Below are 18041 nucleotides of genomic sequence, written 5' to 3'. Positions count from 1 at the left end.
TATTTTTTTTAAATTATCAACTTTTTTTTCAGTGTGCAAAAGCAAACCCTCCCAAAATACTGGAATTTCTAAATTGTTTCCACGCCGCAGTTAACTTTTGCCTATGCTTAATACGCTCAGTACTTCTCATTATCGCTTGACAACTGCTATCGCTCTCCAAAGCAGTTACGCGCCACTACGGTTAGCTGGGATCCCCTTGTGCACCTAGTTACATTAAGATGTCACATACATATGTAGATAGATAAGTATGTATGTCTGCATACTTCGATATGCGAATAATTGCTCCTCCAGAGCAACCTTCGTCTTCCAAACCTTCTTAACGCAAACCGCACCCAAGAGCTCTCCCATACTCCACCACGAACGACACTGCTGCGCTGCGCTGTGCTCCCGAAGAGCGCGCAATTATTTTGCCGGTTGATTTCAGTACGCTGTTTGCCGGTAGCAACGCGCTCACCGTTTCATGCTCGTAGCTGCCGGCAAAATGCTTGTCGGCTGCGATGCAGCGCACTCTGCTCAGCGTATTTAAGCGCTGAGCGCACCACCCAACCTTCGTAGTCTGTTCAGAAACACTCGTAGGTTCAGCTGTGCAGTAGCAAAAGGCTTCAGAGGATTCGGTTAATGTGCGTTCATAGCTTCAAAGAAGTTTTCTGCTTTTCCAGTTTGATTGAGTTTTTAATTTGTAATTATTTTCTGAATATTTTTTTATAGTTTAAAGAAAAATTTAGCGCAAATTAAGGGAAAACGTAATTCGATAATTTGGATTTAAGGTAAGAATATGCTGAAATGAAAGTCATAATTTATGAAAAATAAAACAAGAGTAAAAAAATGCTTGTTGTTGGAGTGCAACGCTATCTTGCAGACCTTAAAAATCATAATTAATAAAGAGTTAGTTCATAAAAAAAAATATTTTAGCATTCAAGCAGACAGTGTTTAATGATGTAATATTACTAAAAAGAAATCGAAAAAATCAAAAAAAAAATTATTTACTTTTTTGCGAATTTATTTTTATATTTTCGAAATCGAGAAAGTGTGTTCGAAAGCAATTCTAACCAACAACAATTTGAAACAATGAAAGGAACTCGTTGTAAGTCAATTACTAGGAGTGCATGTGTGCGTATGTGTGCCTGTGAGCTTGTGTGTATGCACCTACTTGAAATTGATGTCAATTCGAAACTTATAAAAAGCTTACACCAACCACCAAATACCAACTACCAACTGCAATTGTGTACAAAAACAGTGTTTGTGCAAATTGAAATTTCGATAATCGAACTCAATTGATTCCGTGCAGCGCTAAAACGTATCAGAGCAAAAAAAGCAGAAAATGCGATACGCCTGAGGCAGCAAAGGTAACGTCCAAATAGTCGCACGCATTTTAGCGCAGTGGGCGCGTGAACGTGAACCGAGTGCGATCTCAAAACTGTTTCAGGGACAAGCAGCGAGTAAGTTCGAAATTTTTGCTAAAATTATATATACAAATATGCTCTATATTTTCAAAAGGGTTTTCACAATTAATATTTCAAAATGAAAGAAGTGAAGTTAGTGCTTTCTTATGATTCGAAAGTTCTTTTTAATGTGGGCGTGTATCAAGTATACAATTTTTGTCGAAAATCGAACTGAATTACGTTGTGTTATCAACCTAAAATTACTGATTATACAATATGTTCGTATTATAAAATTGCCCGCTGATAAGTAGTAATAGTGGTGAAATCGTAATTCCTTATCGGTCATTCAATTCCAGCTGATAAATAGCAGCTTTAATTTTGCTAATTTTCGAAAGATAAAAAAAATATTTATTATTTTATAATTAGCGAACTTCCTCATTATATTGGGATGAAATTTGGCAAAATGTTTGAGAAATCATTAACATTTAAAAATTTTTATTTTTTTTTTGAAAAAAATAATTATGTTCAATGTTTTGTAAGTATTTAAATGTTTTCTTACAATTGAGTACAAATTGCGCTTACAAAATGTTCCTCAAATCATTATAGTTTTAATTTTTACCCCCAAATAGAAATTAAATTAAGTTGTGCCAATGTTCGAAAATTCAAAACTCTTTTTTTGCCTTAGAATTGTCTTCAATATGGCTCACAAAATGTGCTTCAAATCGGTAATCTTTGAAAATTTCCCTTATAACGAAATCAAGTTAAGTTGTGCGAATATTCGAAATTTAAAATGTTATAAAAGTCAATGAGACATTTGAACACTATAAACTTTGAAAGTCTGTAGCTTCCTGCGAACTAAAGCAGAAAAGAGTCTTTAATTCTTTTCACAGAAGTTTTACATTTTCTCTTCTGATTTTGCGAACATCAAATACGCTGAAAGCACCCATTCTGAACTACATGATAGATGAGATAATATATAACAGTCTGATGTTTGCCAGCTCAGTAAATACTACTTAAAATTCTTCACTTTCGGTATAGAAGGACCTTTCTCGGATAGTTCTCGGACATAAATATTTTTGGTTTGCAAAAGTCTAGACGCTGAGCCCAATTTTCGACGATTTTCAAACATAAATGGACCGATTTGACAGCAATTTCACGTTTGATATTCGTACGAAGCTCATCAATCGTCGCTGGCTTCTTGATATAGACAATAGACTTGTCGTAGCCCCACAGGAAGTGCTTTGACGGCATTTTTTTTTAGAAGTCTCTTTTAAAATGAGTTCAAATAATGTTCCTAAAATATTTCTCACCTCGGTAAACTTTGAAAATTTCTCTTAAATCAAATTAAATTAAGTTGAGTCAATGTTCGAAAACTTAAAACTATTTTAGTTTGTCTTAGAATTGAGTTCAAATGAAGATCATAAAATGTTCCTCAAATCGTTGAACTTCTAGATTTTCCCTTAAATCGAATTTAAATTAAGTTGGGCGAATGTTCGAAAATTCAAAACTAAAAAAATTTCAATATTTGATTTTAATCGAAATTAAACTAGACATTGTGGAATTTTGAAAAAGTTACAATAGTTTCTTCTTTAGTAAATTTTATTATTTTAAGTTAAATGGACATAAATTAGATAGTGCACATGTTCGAAACATCGAAAGTTTCTTCTTTCTTTATTAGTTTTTATTGTAATTTCTTTAATTAGAAGCCAAATTAGATCATTCTATAATTTTTAAATTTCTTTTTACAATTATGTGAATTTTACAATCCTTTATAAATTTTGATTATTTTACTTTTAAAATAGATCGTGCAAATGTTTTAAAAACTTAAAATCATTACTTATTTATTATAACTTAAATAATTTCCTTAAACCGAATGTAGGTTGTAGAGTTATCAAAAATAGTTATACATATATATAATACATATAGAAAATATTAATTATTGTTAGGACCTAAGTGGGTCAATTCACTTAGAAAATAAAACTAATGCAATTCAAAAGTACTGATAAAAGTCTGAAGAGTTTACTCTAATGCTATTCCAACAATCCCATCAGGCAACCAGCGCCTTATATGAAGTAATGTACGATTTTACATTAAGATGTAAATTTTATCAACAAATAATTAAGTTTTCCGGGTTGTGTACTTTAGTCCGGCCTCGTGCCGCCACTCGTAAAAATATGACAATACTTTTCACACAAGGCAGTTATCGTAATATAGATATCTCACAGTGCATTGTGAAATCTTGACATACTTTCTAATTTATCAACCGATCTTCATATATATGTTTTGTACAGGAAAATGCAGAAATCCATTTTTAAACCGCTACTCCTGCTAGAACTCTGGAAATACTATTTTAGTTATGGTTAGCTCGTATTCCCATCTTCACCTAAGCTAAAAAAGGTGAGTCGACATGTTGAAACATATACACCTAATTTTTTGTATTACTTCCATAGATAGATATTATTCTATCGTTTTTCGAATGCAACGGTATGTGCGAGAAGCATGTTTTTTTTCGTTCCTGCTATGCTTTGCTATGCGTTTCAATATGCATTTAGCCTGCAGTCAAACTTCGGAGACTGTGCAATCGAACACCTAACTGGTATAAATCAATTGGAAAAGGTTTCCCAGTTGAAATAATACTGCTAGATTGATAAGTTCTCCACATACTCTTTTGCACTGTATTCTACCGGAAAGTTTAATACAATATAATTTCACATGTAATTATTGATTTCATATAGTCTCATAAAGTTATAACGAATCGAAAAGATAGCGTTGAGAATTGTAATTGTTTAAACGCATTTTTGTATGTAATCCAACAACAATTTTTTTGAAAATTGTAAAAAGTTATTATCTCATAATTTTACGATGCGTTATGACAAGTTATGAGTTGCCTAAATGTGCTAGAAAAGATAGCTTATCTCAAACATAGCAGTGATAGTGATGAAACGAAGACGTCTAGCATAATTTACCATATGAATCGTTGCTTTTGCTCATTATTTTTTAATTTTAGAAGCTATTCAAACACTTTCTACGCAACAGTTTGTCCTCCAATTTATCGTGCGCCTTCCTTATACAGCACACCTGGCAGCATGCCCACTAAGTCAACAATGTGCAGTTATATTTTTTTTTTATTAAATTCGAAAGCAATTTAGAAATATCCGTTTCCAACTGACAGTTGCATTTCAAAAATCATCAATCAACTATTTAATTGACCGCTGGCTTGGCTGGTGTTAAAGCCGAAATAAAATTTGTAATAAATCTATAATAAAGAAATATGCATGTACTTAAGTATATACATATACATATATATTTTCGAAAGGGCCCAGGAGCATCAAAATTGCGCTAAATTAAATTTAAATCACTTCACAATAAAAGTCAATTTAGCATTGCAAATTGTTACTAATTCAATTTGTCGGCTCTCGACTCTCGCTGGCGCATTTAATTGGATTGAATTTATTTTTATTTTTGCGGTTTTTCGTTAAATTTACATTGCACAATGCACACGCAAACACACACATGTGAAAGCCCGCCTTCGTTGATTCATTGCAGAAACTATTTAAATTTGCTTTTCTTCTTTTAGCCTTTTGTTGTTGCCTAATCTCAATTAGCTGTTTATTACAATTTGGCATATGTTTCGCTTTCTTTGTTGTTATTGTTGTTGTTGGCGGCATTGATTGTTTAACGCAGCGCTAATGGGCGTATTAACTGATGATATAGAATTCTATGTGGGAAATTCGGTTCACTTGTTGCGCACACAACATTAGAGTGGGTCGATTTTTTTTATTCCATGAAAGCGCCTTGACGGAAAATGTTCTACTGAGCTTTCTGAACAACTTTGTCTAAGGGACTATGTCGAAACTGGTTACGAGTCAGCGATTTTTTGGCTCCTCTTTATTCTGCTATCCAGTTGATCTAGCTGTAAGGGCAAAGTTTGGCTTGTCGAAATTCTAAGGATTATTACTGGTTGCTATCCAATAGGCATTCATACGGTAAGGCTAAACATGTTTTCGGATGAAAGTTGTCAAAGTTATATGGAGCACCAGGCACTTTCTCCTCCATTGTTCAACTTTTAGAAAACCTTACCTTCGGCGGCCCAAATGACATAGGCGAAACTGACATTAACCGTCACAACTTTTGAAACTCTCAAAGTATCATGACGATTTATAAGGTTCCTATAAGAGAATTACGTTCGCAACAGACCAGCGTTCTAAGCATTCCAACTGAGATCTCTGTAACGAGCCGATTTGGGCTCAAGACACTTCGTCCCCGTAAGAGTGCTTAAGCCATATTGAAGTTTTATACAATGAACTTTGTTGTAAATGTTCAAGTCCGTTTTCGATTTCTTGTACCAGTTACGGTAACTAATCTCAGTTAAGCTAGTCTACCGGAATCTGGATCGGCGAATCCCGATGTGAGAAAACAGAAATATATCAACATTTCTTACAAATACATTGACCTAAAATCTGAATTTTTGATCTCAGTTTATTCATCATATGTATGTACATTCAGTAGCGACTTCGAACCTAATATAGTGCTATTATGTAGTTTTCATAGAAATGTCAACCTGAGCTTTTGCCGTCATTTCTTAGCACTGTAAGTTCAGAGCCAAGTGGTAATGATCAGTTTAGAAAATACACTACTCAATTGTTAAATTCAATGCAATGTTGGTATACAAAATCACTAATCAGCCGAAGTTGAGCGACGTTCAATGGAGTTAAGCATACGGGGCATTCAGATTAAGACTTAACAAATTCTACAGAAGTTTTCGTAGGATTTCATATCAAGGAACAAATAATGTTGGAGTTTAGTTTAGTTAGTAGTAAGTTTATAGTTATAAAATATCTCTCAACCCCCTGAAAATTATCAATTTCCATGAATAAAATTCAATGAAGCCACCGACGGCTATCGATAGAAATTCATTTTTGGTAAATATTTACTTAAAGCTTGGGAGAAAATGCTTGAGGCTAGACTTTAACAACGCCGTAGTTTGCTGCAATTCTCACATTTTAATTATTAAGCTCTTTTTTTATAATTTCTCAGTTTAACACCTTATATTTGAGGTTTCAGCGGTCTTCGCATTTAAACGTCTGTTGCTTGAGCTCGTTTGCCTCCTTTGCATCATCCACATTGTTGCCACTTTCCTCCATTATTTTTATACTCTGCTTCGAAAGTTCGGTGTTGACCGCCAAAGCACGAGCACGAGCATACCTGCCCGTTTAACCGGTTTAAACATACCGGCAAAAGTTGTTCTTTTTTTTTTTGCTCGCTGCCGGCTACTTAAGCTTTGTTGTTGCACCACTTTACCGGCTTTTCGAGGCTTAGTCACTTTTCCGCCAAAACGCGTCGCGCACGCTTTTGGCTTGTTTAAGTCGCTTACCACAACTGTACATGTATGTGTGTGTGTGTGTGGCGTTGGCGTGTTGCAAGCAAATGCTAGTTAATGCAACCACACCTCAAATCATGCCGACTCACGTCTACCCTCCCGCCGACCTCCGCCGATCAGTCTTCACTCAAGAAGCAAAAGTAGTGGCTGCAGATTGATTTCGCTTGGCAAATTTTTGTCGGTTGCTTGCTCTTGCCGTTCACCAACGCATTGCATCGAATTTCATGCTATCTGCCGGCGGAAGGCAACAGCAACAACAGCTCGTTGCAGAAGCAATGATGCAGAAGAAAGCGCCAACGCCCTAAATTCAACCGCAAATGCAATGTTGTTGTTGATGGCAGTGTGTTGTTGTTGGAGCCGGCGCAGTGTTTGGGCACAGCAACAACAACAAACAGCGCCAACAGAGGCGGCTTGTAATATGAGTAATATTAGCGCATTTAACCGCTTGCCGGCAATAGTAGCAGTCCTGACTTTCCACAGTCTTGACAATACACACACACTTACACTAACGTATGTACATATATGCATATCTGTGTATACACACACGCTGGCAACGCGACAAAACCAATTCCGGTGATATTTCAAACAAACTGTACTAAGCCGTTGCCGGGTCGGCTGCCGTTATGGCGACAGTTTAAGCGTCGGCGCGCCGCTTAAACGCTTGCTTATTGCATTTATTTCCTTCTTTGTGCGCTTTGCACGCCGCACTCGTGCGCTTGCTTTTAGCGTGGGCGTTGCTGTTTATCCAAGCCGAGCTGGTTTGTTATTTGGTTGCCACTGCCGTTGCTTTGTTGCATCGGTTTCGCCCGATTTGGTCTGCCTGCTCGCATTCCAAGACACATTAGGCGTATTTCCTCAATCCCCAAACATTGCGCGGTTGCAATTAAACGCCCACCACTGTCTCACACAGTCATACACACATTTTCCAATATTCCTTCTTCCAGCGCCGACCATCATGTCCCCACTCCACAATTACAGTCCGGTTTGTGGTAATTAAGCTCGTTTAGCAATTCTTGCAAGAATGTGTTAATTTATAGTTAAGAAAGAACCGTTACCCTTGAAAAAGCTGCCATATTTACAAAAAACAAAGAATTGTTTTAAATTAGCAAGTATTTAATAATAAACTGCAGCAAAAAGCGGATGTTATTAAAAAGTACACATACATATGTCTTCCTACAAAAAGTATATACACACAGGCATCCATACACACATATATATTTAATATATCACATTATAATATACATACATAGCTTTAATTGCTCGCAAAATGCCTTGACTTTGCCACTCAAATAACCAGTTTGCGGCATAAATTCATTCTCAATTACTTAAGTCGTCAGAGGTGCTTCTTCTCCGCTTAAGAATCTATATATATGTGTGTGTGTCAGTGCCAACTGCCCAATATTTGCATGCATGAAGTATGAAACTCTTGTATGACAGAAGATGGGCTAGTTTGCAGCATACACATGGTTGCGAATCAAGTTAAGTGGCTATGAAACAGGTTCCAAATGTTTTTTCTTTCATTTGCGCCTGTTTAGAATTCGAGTGGTTTCGATAAGACTCAAAGTGATAACAGTATCAACTGAGTAATTAAGACTTGATTCCGCGCTGAAGCGAATATTTTTTGTACTAGCTTTAAAGTAGTGTCTATAGCAAACACGGAAGGAGGCAGTAGGAGAGATGGATCTCCTGTTGTTACTATTATTGTTAGTAGAGAGTAGCAGTGCCAAAAATGTTATAAAAGTCAATGAGACATTTGAACACTATAAACTTTGAAAGTCTGTAGCTTCCTGCGAACTAAAGCAGAAAAGAGTCTTTAATTCTTTTCACAGAAGTTTTACATTTTCTCTTCTGATTTTGCGAACATCAAATACGCTGAAAGCACCCATTCTGAACTACATGATAGATGAGATAATATATAACAGTCTGATGTTTGCCAGCTCAGTAAATACTAATTCATTCTTTTTCCTTAGACTTGATCGGTATAGAAGCACCTTTCTCGTATAGTTCTCGGACACAAATATTTTTGGCTTGCAAAAGTCTAGACGCTGAACCCAATTTTCGACGATTTTCAAGCATAAATCGACCGATATTGCTGCAATTTCACGTTTGATATTCGTACGAAGCTCATCAATCGTCGCTGGCTTCTTGATATAGACAATAGACTTGTCGTAGCCCCACAGGAAGTGCTTTGACGGCATTAAATCGCACGACAGAGACGGCCAATTGACATGAGATAACACATTCACCAAACCTGGTTTTCAATAAATCGATTGTGACATTCGCTGTTTGGCTTGTGGCGGCGTCTTCTTGGAACAACATATTATCCAAGTCCATATTATTCCATTCACAGTTACGTGCCGGTGCCCTATAACGCCGCCCATAACCGCACAAAACATGCAATGGTGACTCATGAAGTACGTGTGGATTGCTGCCTCACCAATACCCTTATTGACGAAGCCATTCAACCAGAAATGAGCCTCATCGCTGAAGATAATTTTTAAATGAAAACCCAGATAATTTTCAAGTTGTTGCTCAGCCCAATTCACGAACATACGACGATTCTGGTGGTCAAGCGGCTTCAGTTTTTGCGTCAATTTGATTTTGTAAAGATGCTAAGATCGTTTCGTGAAATTCTCCAAAACGACGTCGCAGAAATGCCCAATGGGTCTTCCTCAACTGATACGCTAACGGCAGCAATATTCGCGATACTACGGGCACTACTACTTCGTAGATAAGAATATCCAATGTAATCCCGATTAATTTAATTGATAATTCCACAGAAATATGTTATTATCGCTAATGAACTGCAGCGCACATTCATCCATCCATTTGCTTCAGACTTTATTTATAATCTGAGTTATTTCTTTTTATTAGTAGCACCATAAAAATAAAAACTTGATACCCCCCAGTTAAAATAAACATTAACGCATGTCTTATCACCATTTATTATTTTTATAAGTGCTTTATCTGAAAATTTATTATCACACTTATACAATGGATTTACGCATATTGTCCGGTTAACTGGCAGGCGTCATATTATATTAAGTGTACTTGTCTGGCAGAATATCTTATCTTATCGGCAATTTTAATGGGAACACAAAACTAACAGGAAACTACTGAAACCTTTTAACATTAGGAAGGGGGAGGAAAGAAGATAAAACTCTCAGAAGCTGTAGAAATTCATTTTATCAAGCTGGCTCTATTTCAAATTTTTTTTGTTGGGAACCTTTTTTTTTTTAAATAAACAAGAGATGAAGACATAGATCGCAGGAATGTAGTACCTGCTTGAGTCCCAAAAATCTAAAGAAACTCGGTTAATTGGGATATCCATTATAATACAAGATTATTTTCTCCCCTGCGGGAGCACTATTTTCTTTTAACTAATTAACATTTTTAAACTCCACTCCGTTGGAAAGACCAGACGAATTAGCTCCAAATTGCAAAAAAAAAAGAAACTTCTGACGCGCTGTTGTTAACTCGCCTATAACCGCGCAAGCGGAGTCTACGCCATTTAAGAAGCGGAAGGAGACTTTAAACTCCCTAAAATTTATGTTAGAACCTACAACAATTAAATTTTAGACCACTTGACTTTTATTTGTAAAAAAAATAACTGCAGCGTTTTTTGTCACTCCAGCAATAATAACAGAATTAACACGTGACGTTACATCAAAATATAATCATAAAATATTTATTCTCTTCATTTTCCCGTAGTTACCACAATCAATCAACAAATATATAAATAATGGCCGATGAAGCACAAGCACCACCACCAGCCGAGGAGGCGCCACCAGCAGAGGGTGCCGAGGGCGCGCCCGCCGAAGCGGCCGCTGATGCGCCACCAGCTGAACCCATCAAACACTCCTACACCCTCTTCTACTTCAATGTGAAAGCATTGGCTGAGCCGCTACGTTATTTATTCGCATACGGCGGCATCGAGTACGAAGATGTGCGTGTCACGCGTGACGAGTGGCCGGCACTCAAGCCGAGTAAGTAGTCACCATCAACCATTTGTATTAGCAGCAGTATTACTAATGCATTTCCTCTCTTTCTCTCCTCATTTCTCTCTCTTCCTCCTTTTGGTCTCGCGGTGGCGTTTTCACAGCAATGCCCATGGGTCAAATGCCAGTACTGGAAGTTGATGGCAAACGTGTACACCAGAGCATTTCGATGGCCCGCTTTTTGGCTCGCACAGTTGGCCTGAACGGTGCCACACCGTGGGAGGATCTACAAATCGATATTGTTGTTGATACCATCAACGATTTCCGTCTAAGTAGCGAACAATGTGTGCGCTTGCATGTTGCGTGTTGTTTTGATTAATTTTTATTTTAATCTATAGAAATTGCAGTCGTCTCCTATGAACCCGAGGATGATATCAAAGAGAAGAAACTCGTAACACTCAATACCGAAGTCATTCCATTCTATTTGGAAAAATTGGAACAGACTGTTAAGGATAATGAGGGACACTTCGCATTGGGAAAGGTGAGTCGAATCATTGTGAATCTACAAAATGGCAAGGGAGTTTGATTTTTTCAGCTATTAAGTCCAAGAATAGGCTAAGTAAACAATTGGTAGATCTGTATAGTTTCAATTTCTTCAGTCATATGTAGGTCTGGCCCTCGGATCATTCAAAATTTTCTTTTTGAGCAGCTCCTGATTTAAAATTGATTTTGAAAAGGTGCCTTTGTGGACACAGACCCACAACTGACCCACACTGAGTTATACCACATACTGCACCCTAATGTCAAGAGTATATCCAATTACACTCAGTTAAATTCAAAGCACAGGTCAGAAAATGGAAATCATGTAGCGGAACTTTTATGAAAATATATTCTATAAAAATATCCAAGTATACCTTATTAAGTTGAAGCTATTTACAGTTCAGAAGACTCATATAACGGCACTTTTAAGAAAATATAATAAACAAAACTTTTCTAATTAGCATTAGCTCAGGATAAAAGAACTTCCGACAGTATTCAGTATGTACACATAGTACATAAACCTGATTGCATCCAATGGCAATTATATGATTAGGTCACAAAATAAAAGAGATCAGCGGATTCTAAAAACTTCGTAAATCAATCTGATTACTTAAATTATTATTAGATTGATCGAGGGCTCAAAAATTAATACTTCACAGATCTACAGTTTTTCTAAAAGAAAGCTTCCGACAAAATATACAATGTAGTAAAGGAAAATTATGAAGAAGAGAAGGGATATATAGGATAAATGTAATTTCTATAACACCAATATATATTTCAGATAACATGGGCCGATGTCTACTTCGCCGGTATCATCGATTACATGAACTACATGGTAAAGCGTGATCTGTTAGAGCAATATCCAGCGCTGAAGGCTGTCGTTGATGAAGTCAATGCATTGGAACCGATCAAGGCCTGGATCGAGAAGAGACCCGTGACTGAAGTTTAAGGCAAAAAAACATAACAAATTAATAATAATTAAATGAAAGCTGATATAATTTTGAATAACAACTATAAAACAGCTGGAAGAGAGTCTTACTCCGCATAGCATAACTTAGCATGGCTTAGGAGGTGCTAAACTAAACAAAATGGCGTGAGGAAGAAGAACATATGCAAAACAGCAAAAAAATACTATTCTAAACATCACATAAATAATATTTGTAGAAAAGCCAAGCTTTTTGAATACACACACCAACATATATACATTTGTACGGATTTCCATGATAGGCAACAACAATAACATTTAATAAAAAATAAAAAAAACATCTTAAAAACAATATTGATCTACATGACACTTTGTTCCTTTTTTGTGTACTTTGTAACGGTAATTAATTGTGAACTAATATTATTATATAACGGGGAAACAAATAATAACACAATTATAGCCAATAACTGTTTTTGTTATACTAAAAAATATAACAAAAATTTCTGTTCCTATTGAGAATTCAATTCTATTTTGAAATTACGTAACTAAAATTTTCAATTTTTTAATAAATACTTGTAATTTTCAAATACCTCTATTAAGATGTTCGATTTTTAAATAAGCATTTCTTTCACAAATTACTTTTCTTAAGTAAACTAATGTTAAAAACAAGCAAAAACATTTTAATATAATGAAAATTTTTTGATCAAATTTGTTAAATTGAAAAGAAAAAAATATGGTAATTTTTTTAAATGATTTTAACTCTTGAAAATATTAAATGTAAAAATTGAAAATTGAGGTAATGTTATTTTTTACATATGCGCACTAAAAATTTTTATTTTCTTTATTTATATACTTTTATTTTTTTATTTCTTATTTATTATTATATTAACCTTTTTTATCATAACATTTCGTCTATTATTTTTAATGCCAAATTAATTCCTGTGCAGACTTATATAACGTACATATGTATTTCATTTTAAAGAAGTGTATTTCCATAATACTTTTGCCTAATTATTTTTAACTATTTTTTAACGCTATTTTTTCTTATTAAAAACTATTTTTGTTGTATTAAAAATAAAATATTTTTAGGCTAATTAATAACTTACTAAATAATTCTCTTTGCATTCAATTCTCTAAGCACTCTAGCGCTCACTTAAACACCAAAAGCAAATTAAAGCTACAACAAATTTAAAAAAATAAAATTGCTTAATTGCTTTTTGTGCTTAGTAAAATTTAGTTATTTAGTTTTCTATAAAAAATAAATTTGAAAATTTTAAAAGTTTATTATAAGCGATAGGCTCCACAAGCAAAACAACTACAAAACAAGCTAAGCATGCACGCACAGTTGTATGAATACACACATATGAAATTACATATTTTATGCAGGTTTGTAATATTACTGCTTGCCTGCATGCTTAAACGTTCGTACATACATACATATATAGATTAACATCTCCTTACGGGTTAATGGTTTACATATACATATATTATTATTATTAATAAAAATTAATATAAAACATATATGTACATATACATATGTAAATAGATTGTATGCAAGTATTCTAGTGCCAACTTACAAAAAAAAATTGATCCACATTTAAATTGTACTCTAATTTTAAACTAACAAACATTACAAATGAACACACTTAAGTGTCGGTAAAAATTTGCAAAAGTGCTAATAACAATATAAAAGAAAAGCTCACCATTGCCACTATCAACGAAGCACTCATTATCAGAAAATGTTTTAAAATCGTAAACTCAAATTCAACCTCATTAAACACTCACTCAATAACCCATAAAATCAAATGATTAAAATAACAACAGAAAATTGCATCCAAATGCCAAAATTATTGCACAACGAACCAACGCAACTACACCGAGCAACACAACTATTGAGATGTACACTGAACAAGCTACCAAAACAAACAGGCAAAATAAAAGAAGAAGAGCAGGGAAATAATTTAAAAAATACGTTTGCAAATGAAAAAGTGCAAATATATGCCTTAAATTGTTGAACAAATAACAATAATTTTAACAACAATGAAAAAATATTAACCAATTCGTGTTAATCAAAGCAGCGTAGAGAAGAAGCAGCAAATAGGCAGTTAACATCAATTTACTATTTAAACAGCGAAAGAAAGAACACGCAAATTAGATTGATATAAAAATAGCATATTAAATACAACACCAAAATGCTGAAATCTTGATAACAGTCGTTTTTAACGTGTAAAAAAATTCATATAATTGTACTTTTATGCGAAAAAATAACGAAAGTTGCAATAAAGAAAGCATACGGAGAGTGTTTGTGTTTCATTTTTTTTTTTCAAGTATTATTTAATTTAAATACTACTACAGCAAAAGCAAACAATAATTCGAGCAAGACGGTGAAAGACGGCCAAGCTGGTAGAATTAATTTTTTGTTTACCGATTCAGGCAGGGAATAGATCTTCGAAATATCAGTCCTTGGTCGAATAATATCTAGATTAATTTCAATACTGTAGAACCGGCTGCTTTGGGAACTTCGTTCTGAATAAAGAAGTATCCAAGATTTTATATTGTCCTACTAAACAAATATTCTGCATACCTGCACCACCTGCTTTCGTACTTCCAATTCACACACTGGATATACATACCATATATGGACATATTTCACAATTAATAACTGTTAAATTAACAATTCAATTCACCACAAATCTTTATTACAAAAATATTTTCCAATATCGTGAATATAAGTACATGTACCGTTAAACCCGCTACTGTACTACGCTGATGACAGCAGGAAATATCTATAGTTATTAACTATACACAATCTATATTTTATAACTCTTTAAGACACAAAATAAATGCATTCGAGTTGCAAATCGAGCCACATACATTCATATAATGCACGATTTAACAACATTTGTTTAGGAAATTAAGGCAACTAACTTAATTTCAACAATTAATTATCACGAATCACTTCTTATTGAAATTTGGTTTGCGCTTCTCAACGAAGCTCTTTAAACCCTCTTGCGCATCCTCCATACCGATATTTTTAACCATTACCTGCAATTTAAACCAACCAATCACTATGTTAAAAAAAAATTAATTGCATATTAATACATACGTCTGTGCCTTGATCATAAGCATCCTTGACACTCAAACCCAATTGCTTATAGTAAAATTGTTTACCCATGGCTAATATAGCGCGTGGTTTCTCCTTTATCGATTGTGTTATTTTGTCAGTTTCACCATCTAATTGAGCTTCTGGCACCACAACACTAGCCAAACCTTTATTTACATACATATTATTAAAACTCTAAAAAAAAAATTAAGTTTAGTACCTGCCGTTAGGGCATCCTGTGCGTTGATGGGGAAACCAGTAAATAGCAAGTAAGAGGATTTCATACGTGGCATAACACGCGATATGGCAATACCCGGTGTAGTGCAGAATATACCAATGTTAACACTGAAGTGGATCATTAAACAATTATAAAACAAATAAATAAACGTTATCTGCGTTTAACACTCAAAACCACTCCTGAACATTACATACCCTGAAGCAGCAAAACTGGCTTTATCCGATGCCACAACCATGTCACATGAAGCAGCCAGCTGTAGACCTGCAGCAGTAGCCATGCCATTTACTTTGGCTATTATTGGCACAGGCGATTTATAAATGTTCAATATTATATCAACAAGTTGACTGAAGATCGCATGCCCGCCATCACTGGATGCTGACTACAATAAATTGATTAAGATGATTGGTCGTTAACATAGCTATGTATATTAATACGTAAAAATTCAGGTACATACGATTTCCTTCAAATTATGTCCCGCTGACCACACTGGACCGGTAGAACTAATTACAATACAACGCAAACTTTCGTCATGCACATCCTTTGTAATGCCGTCCAATATCGATGACATTACCTCGCAAGAGAGTGTATTGCGTGCTCTTGGATCATTCAAAACAATTTCACGAACACCATCGTTTTGCTTAATTATTGTACTTTGTTTCCGAAAGCTTCCAACTTGCATTGAAGCCGTCGCGGCAGTTGCAGCAAAATTTGAGCTCTACAAAATAATACAAATTATAATATACATATCTTATCTGTTACATACATTCTTTCATTTGCTTACCTTAGCTAACGTTGTATAAATCACTCGCAACATTTCTGCTTAATAATGGTAAAATCACACTTGTTGCGGATTAGACACACTGACAGCTCAATTAGTGATAAGTAAATCAGCTGTTAATGCCAAGATAATAACAAATGTTTACATAGCTAGCCAAAGCCCCATAGGAAAAGTACCAAGCATAGATAAGTTGATCAGAATCTCTTTTCTTGCTCGCTCGCTTGTCAGCTGGCAGGGCACCCTGATCTGTTTTTTAAGCTGGCAACAAAACACAATCAAGGTGACGCCAATCAGCAGTTAGTCTAAAAGGCGGGATGCCAGAAGGGCAGCGCTATAATTACTTGACGAAATTAATGTGAAATGAAGTTTCATTGAACTGTGGGAACATATTTTGGCAAAATAAATTTTTATGTAAATTAATTAATGATTTTGCATTTTAGCATTTATATATGTATGCATTTCCAAAGTGTTTAATTTAGTGTTTTGTATAATTTATTATATACCCAATCTAATATTTTTCAGCAGTGGCATCATTGGCAAATGTTATAAAAAATGCGAATTTTGACAGCTCTCTCTCGAATCAAAGAGTCTCGTATCATATTGTTACGAATTTACTGCTTGCTAGTTTACTTTGTTAGGTTCGTATCTCTGGATTGACAAATAAAATCAACACTGTTTAATTTAATTCAACAACTCTTTATTTCACAATTCGTCTACACTATAGCAGTATACTCTTAGCACTGATTGATTACGTTGGCGCTGCCACGGCTTATATAGCTACGCACTTCTCGCTGATGCCGACGTGTCCTTCTAGAATATCGCGTCTGGAAATTACCAGAACATACGGCTATACGGCGCCAGACGCAAGCAGACAGTCGTGGCGCCAGACTCAGTAATTGTTGAAGTAGACAAGCAGACAGTGCGGCGCCAGATGTCTACAACAAGACAAATGCTATTCCATATACCTACAGCTATTGTTCATAATAAGGGAGGCATATATCATTACAATTATAACTAAATACTACTTTTTGTAACAATATTATCCATGGTACCAAGTATTTGAAGTAAAAACTTGGAAAAACAAAACCAATTGAAGTAACTCAGAAATCATTGAAGCTTTGACAGCTGGTTTACGCATTGTGAATGATCCACATTAGAAGAGCAAGAGAGAAAAAACAAAGAAAATAAACTTTAGCGTAATATGTATGTATGTATGTTGGAACATAAATGTTTTCCTTGCGATTTAAGGAATGTTGTTGATGATTGATACATAAGTCTTATACAACATTTCAAAATGAAATATACTTCATAATAATGATTTTAACTAATTTAGGACGAATTTAACGATTACTTTGAATTTCCTTCAAGAAACAATTGTTGATTTGATGTTTCTTCGCAAAACCAGGTGTGCCTTATTCACATTTTATTGAAAAAGGTATTAAAAATTAGTACTAGATTTCTTGAGAGCTGCGCACTAGAACAAGTACATTTACCACAGGAAAGTTTCTTGACCGTTTCTTAAGCTTTTTCTTATATGAAGTTTTTAAGTTTCTTGAGAGCTGCGTACTAAGCTAATCACGTAAGCGGTGTTTACGCCAAGAAAGAAGAAGAAGATATTTGAAATATATAACGATTATTAAAAGATAAACAGTCAGTTGCCAACACTCAAGTTCATTCACGATAGCTTTTTGGACCGCAACTACAGCAAAGTTCACTTTTATTTACATGGACAAAATAAAACAGCTGCTTCTATTTCA

General features: G+C 34.8%; 2 protein-coding genes and 1 long non-coding RNA gene across 4 annotated transcripts; 1 reads left to right on the top strand and 2 right to left on the bottom strand.

Moving 5' to 3' along the window:
• The first annotated feature begins 520 nt into the window (after positions 1-520).
• On the top strand, positions 521-14464 carry LOC105228691 (glutathione S-transferase S1). 2 transcript variants are annotated; one of them, XM_029551255.2, is made up of 7 exons: positions 521-620; positions 709-767; positions 10474-10748; positions 10865-11032; positions 11099-11241; positions 12022-12190; positions 12263-14464. In XM_029551255.2, the coding sequence occupies exons 3-6, from the start codon at positions 10505-10507 to the stop codon at positions 12187-12189; spliced, it is 723 nt and encodes a 240-aa protein (XP_029407115.1). In that variant the 5' UTR covers positions 521-620; positions 709-767; positions 10474-10504; the 3' UTR covers position 12190; positions 12263-14464. The 2 variants fall into 2 exon arrangements, with proteins under 2 accessions (XP_029407115.1, XP_011206924.1); XM_011208622.4 differs by lacking the exons at positions 521-620; positions 709-767 and adding an exon at positions 1285-1439 and having other exon boundaries at positions 12022-14464.
• On the bottom strand, positions 11394-11783 carry LOC125777433 (uncharacterized). Its single transcript, XR_007422311.1, has 2 exons — positions 11650-11783; positions 11394-11614 (listed from the first exon to the last, which is right to left on the bottom strand). It is a non-coding gene; the product is annotated as an uncharacterized LOC125777433 (long non-coding RNA).
• Positions 14465-14835: 371 nt separating the features above from the next.
• LOC105228690 (enoyl-CoA hydratase domain-containing protein 3, mitochondrial) lies at positions 14836-16453 on the bottom strand. The gene is made up of 6 exons (XM_011208620.4): positions 16288-16453; positions 15961-16221; positions 15701-15885; positions 15489-15613; positions 15272-15435; positions 14836-15210 (listed from the first exon to the last, which is right to left on the bottom strand). Exons 1-6 carry the CDS (start codon positions 16318-16320, stop codon positions 15121-15123), a joined length of 858 nt encoding a protein of 285 aa, XP_011206922.1. The 5' UTR covers positions 16321-16453; the 3' UTR covers positions 14836-15120.
• Between the last annotated feature and the right edge of the window lie 1588 nt (positions 16454-18041).

The sequence above is a fragment of the Bactrocera dorsalis genome, chromosome 3 (assembly GCF_023373825.1).
Source record: "Bactrocera dorsalis isolate Fly_Bdor chromosome 3, ASM2337382v1, whole genome shotgun sequence".
In the NCBI taxonomy this organism is placed as follows: Eukaryota; Metazoa; Arthropoda; class Insecta; order Diptera; family Tephritidae; genus Bactrocera; species Bactrocera dorsalis.
The sequence above is the reverse complement of the archived record's forward strand: the minus strand, read 5'-3'. Positions and strand labels throughout refer to the sequence as shown.

What these genes read in the sequence shown, in the direction of transcription:
- LOC105228691 (XM_029551255.2), top strand. Translation starts at nt 10,505, where the DNA reads ATGGCCGATGAAGCACAAGCACCACCACCAGCCGAGGAGGCGCCACCA. An exon ending in CATCAACGATTTCCGTCTAA is followed by an intron (nt 11,033 to 11,098) that starts GTAGCGAACAAT and finishes TTTAATCTATAG; the next exon opens with AAATTGCAGTCGTCTCCTAT. An exon ending in GACACTTCGCATTGGGAAAG is followed by an intron (nt 11,242 to 12,021) that starts GTGAGTCGAATC and finishes TATATATTTCAG; the next exon opens with ATAACATGGGCCGATGTCTA.
- LOC105228690 (XM_011208620.4), bottom strand. Translation starts at nt 16,320, where the DNA reads ATGTTGCGAGTGATTTATACAACGTTAGCTAAG. An exon ending in TTTATACAACGTTAGCTAAG is followed by an intron (nt 16,222 to 16,287) that starts GTAAGCAAATGA and finishes ATTATTTTGTAG; the next exon opens with AGCTCAAATTTTGCTGCAAC. An exon ending in ACAGGATGCCCTAACGGCAG is followed by an intron (nt 15,436 to 15,488) that starts GTACTAAACTTA and finishes ATGTAAATAAAG; the next exon opens with GTTTGGCTAGTGTTGTGGTG.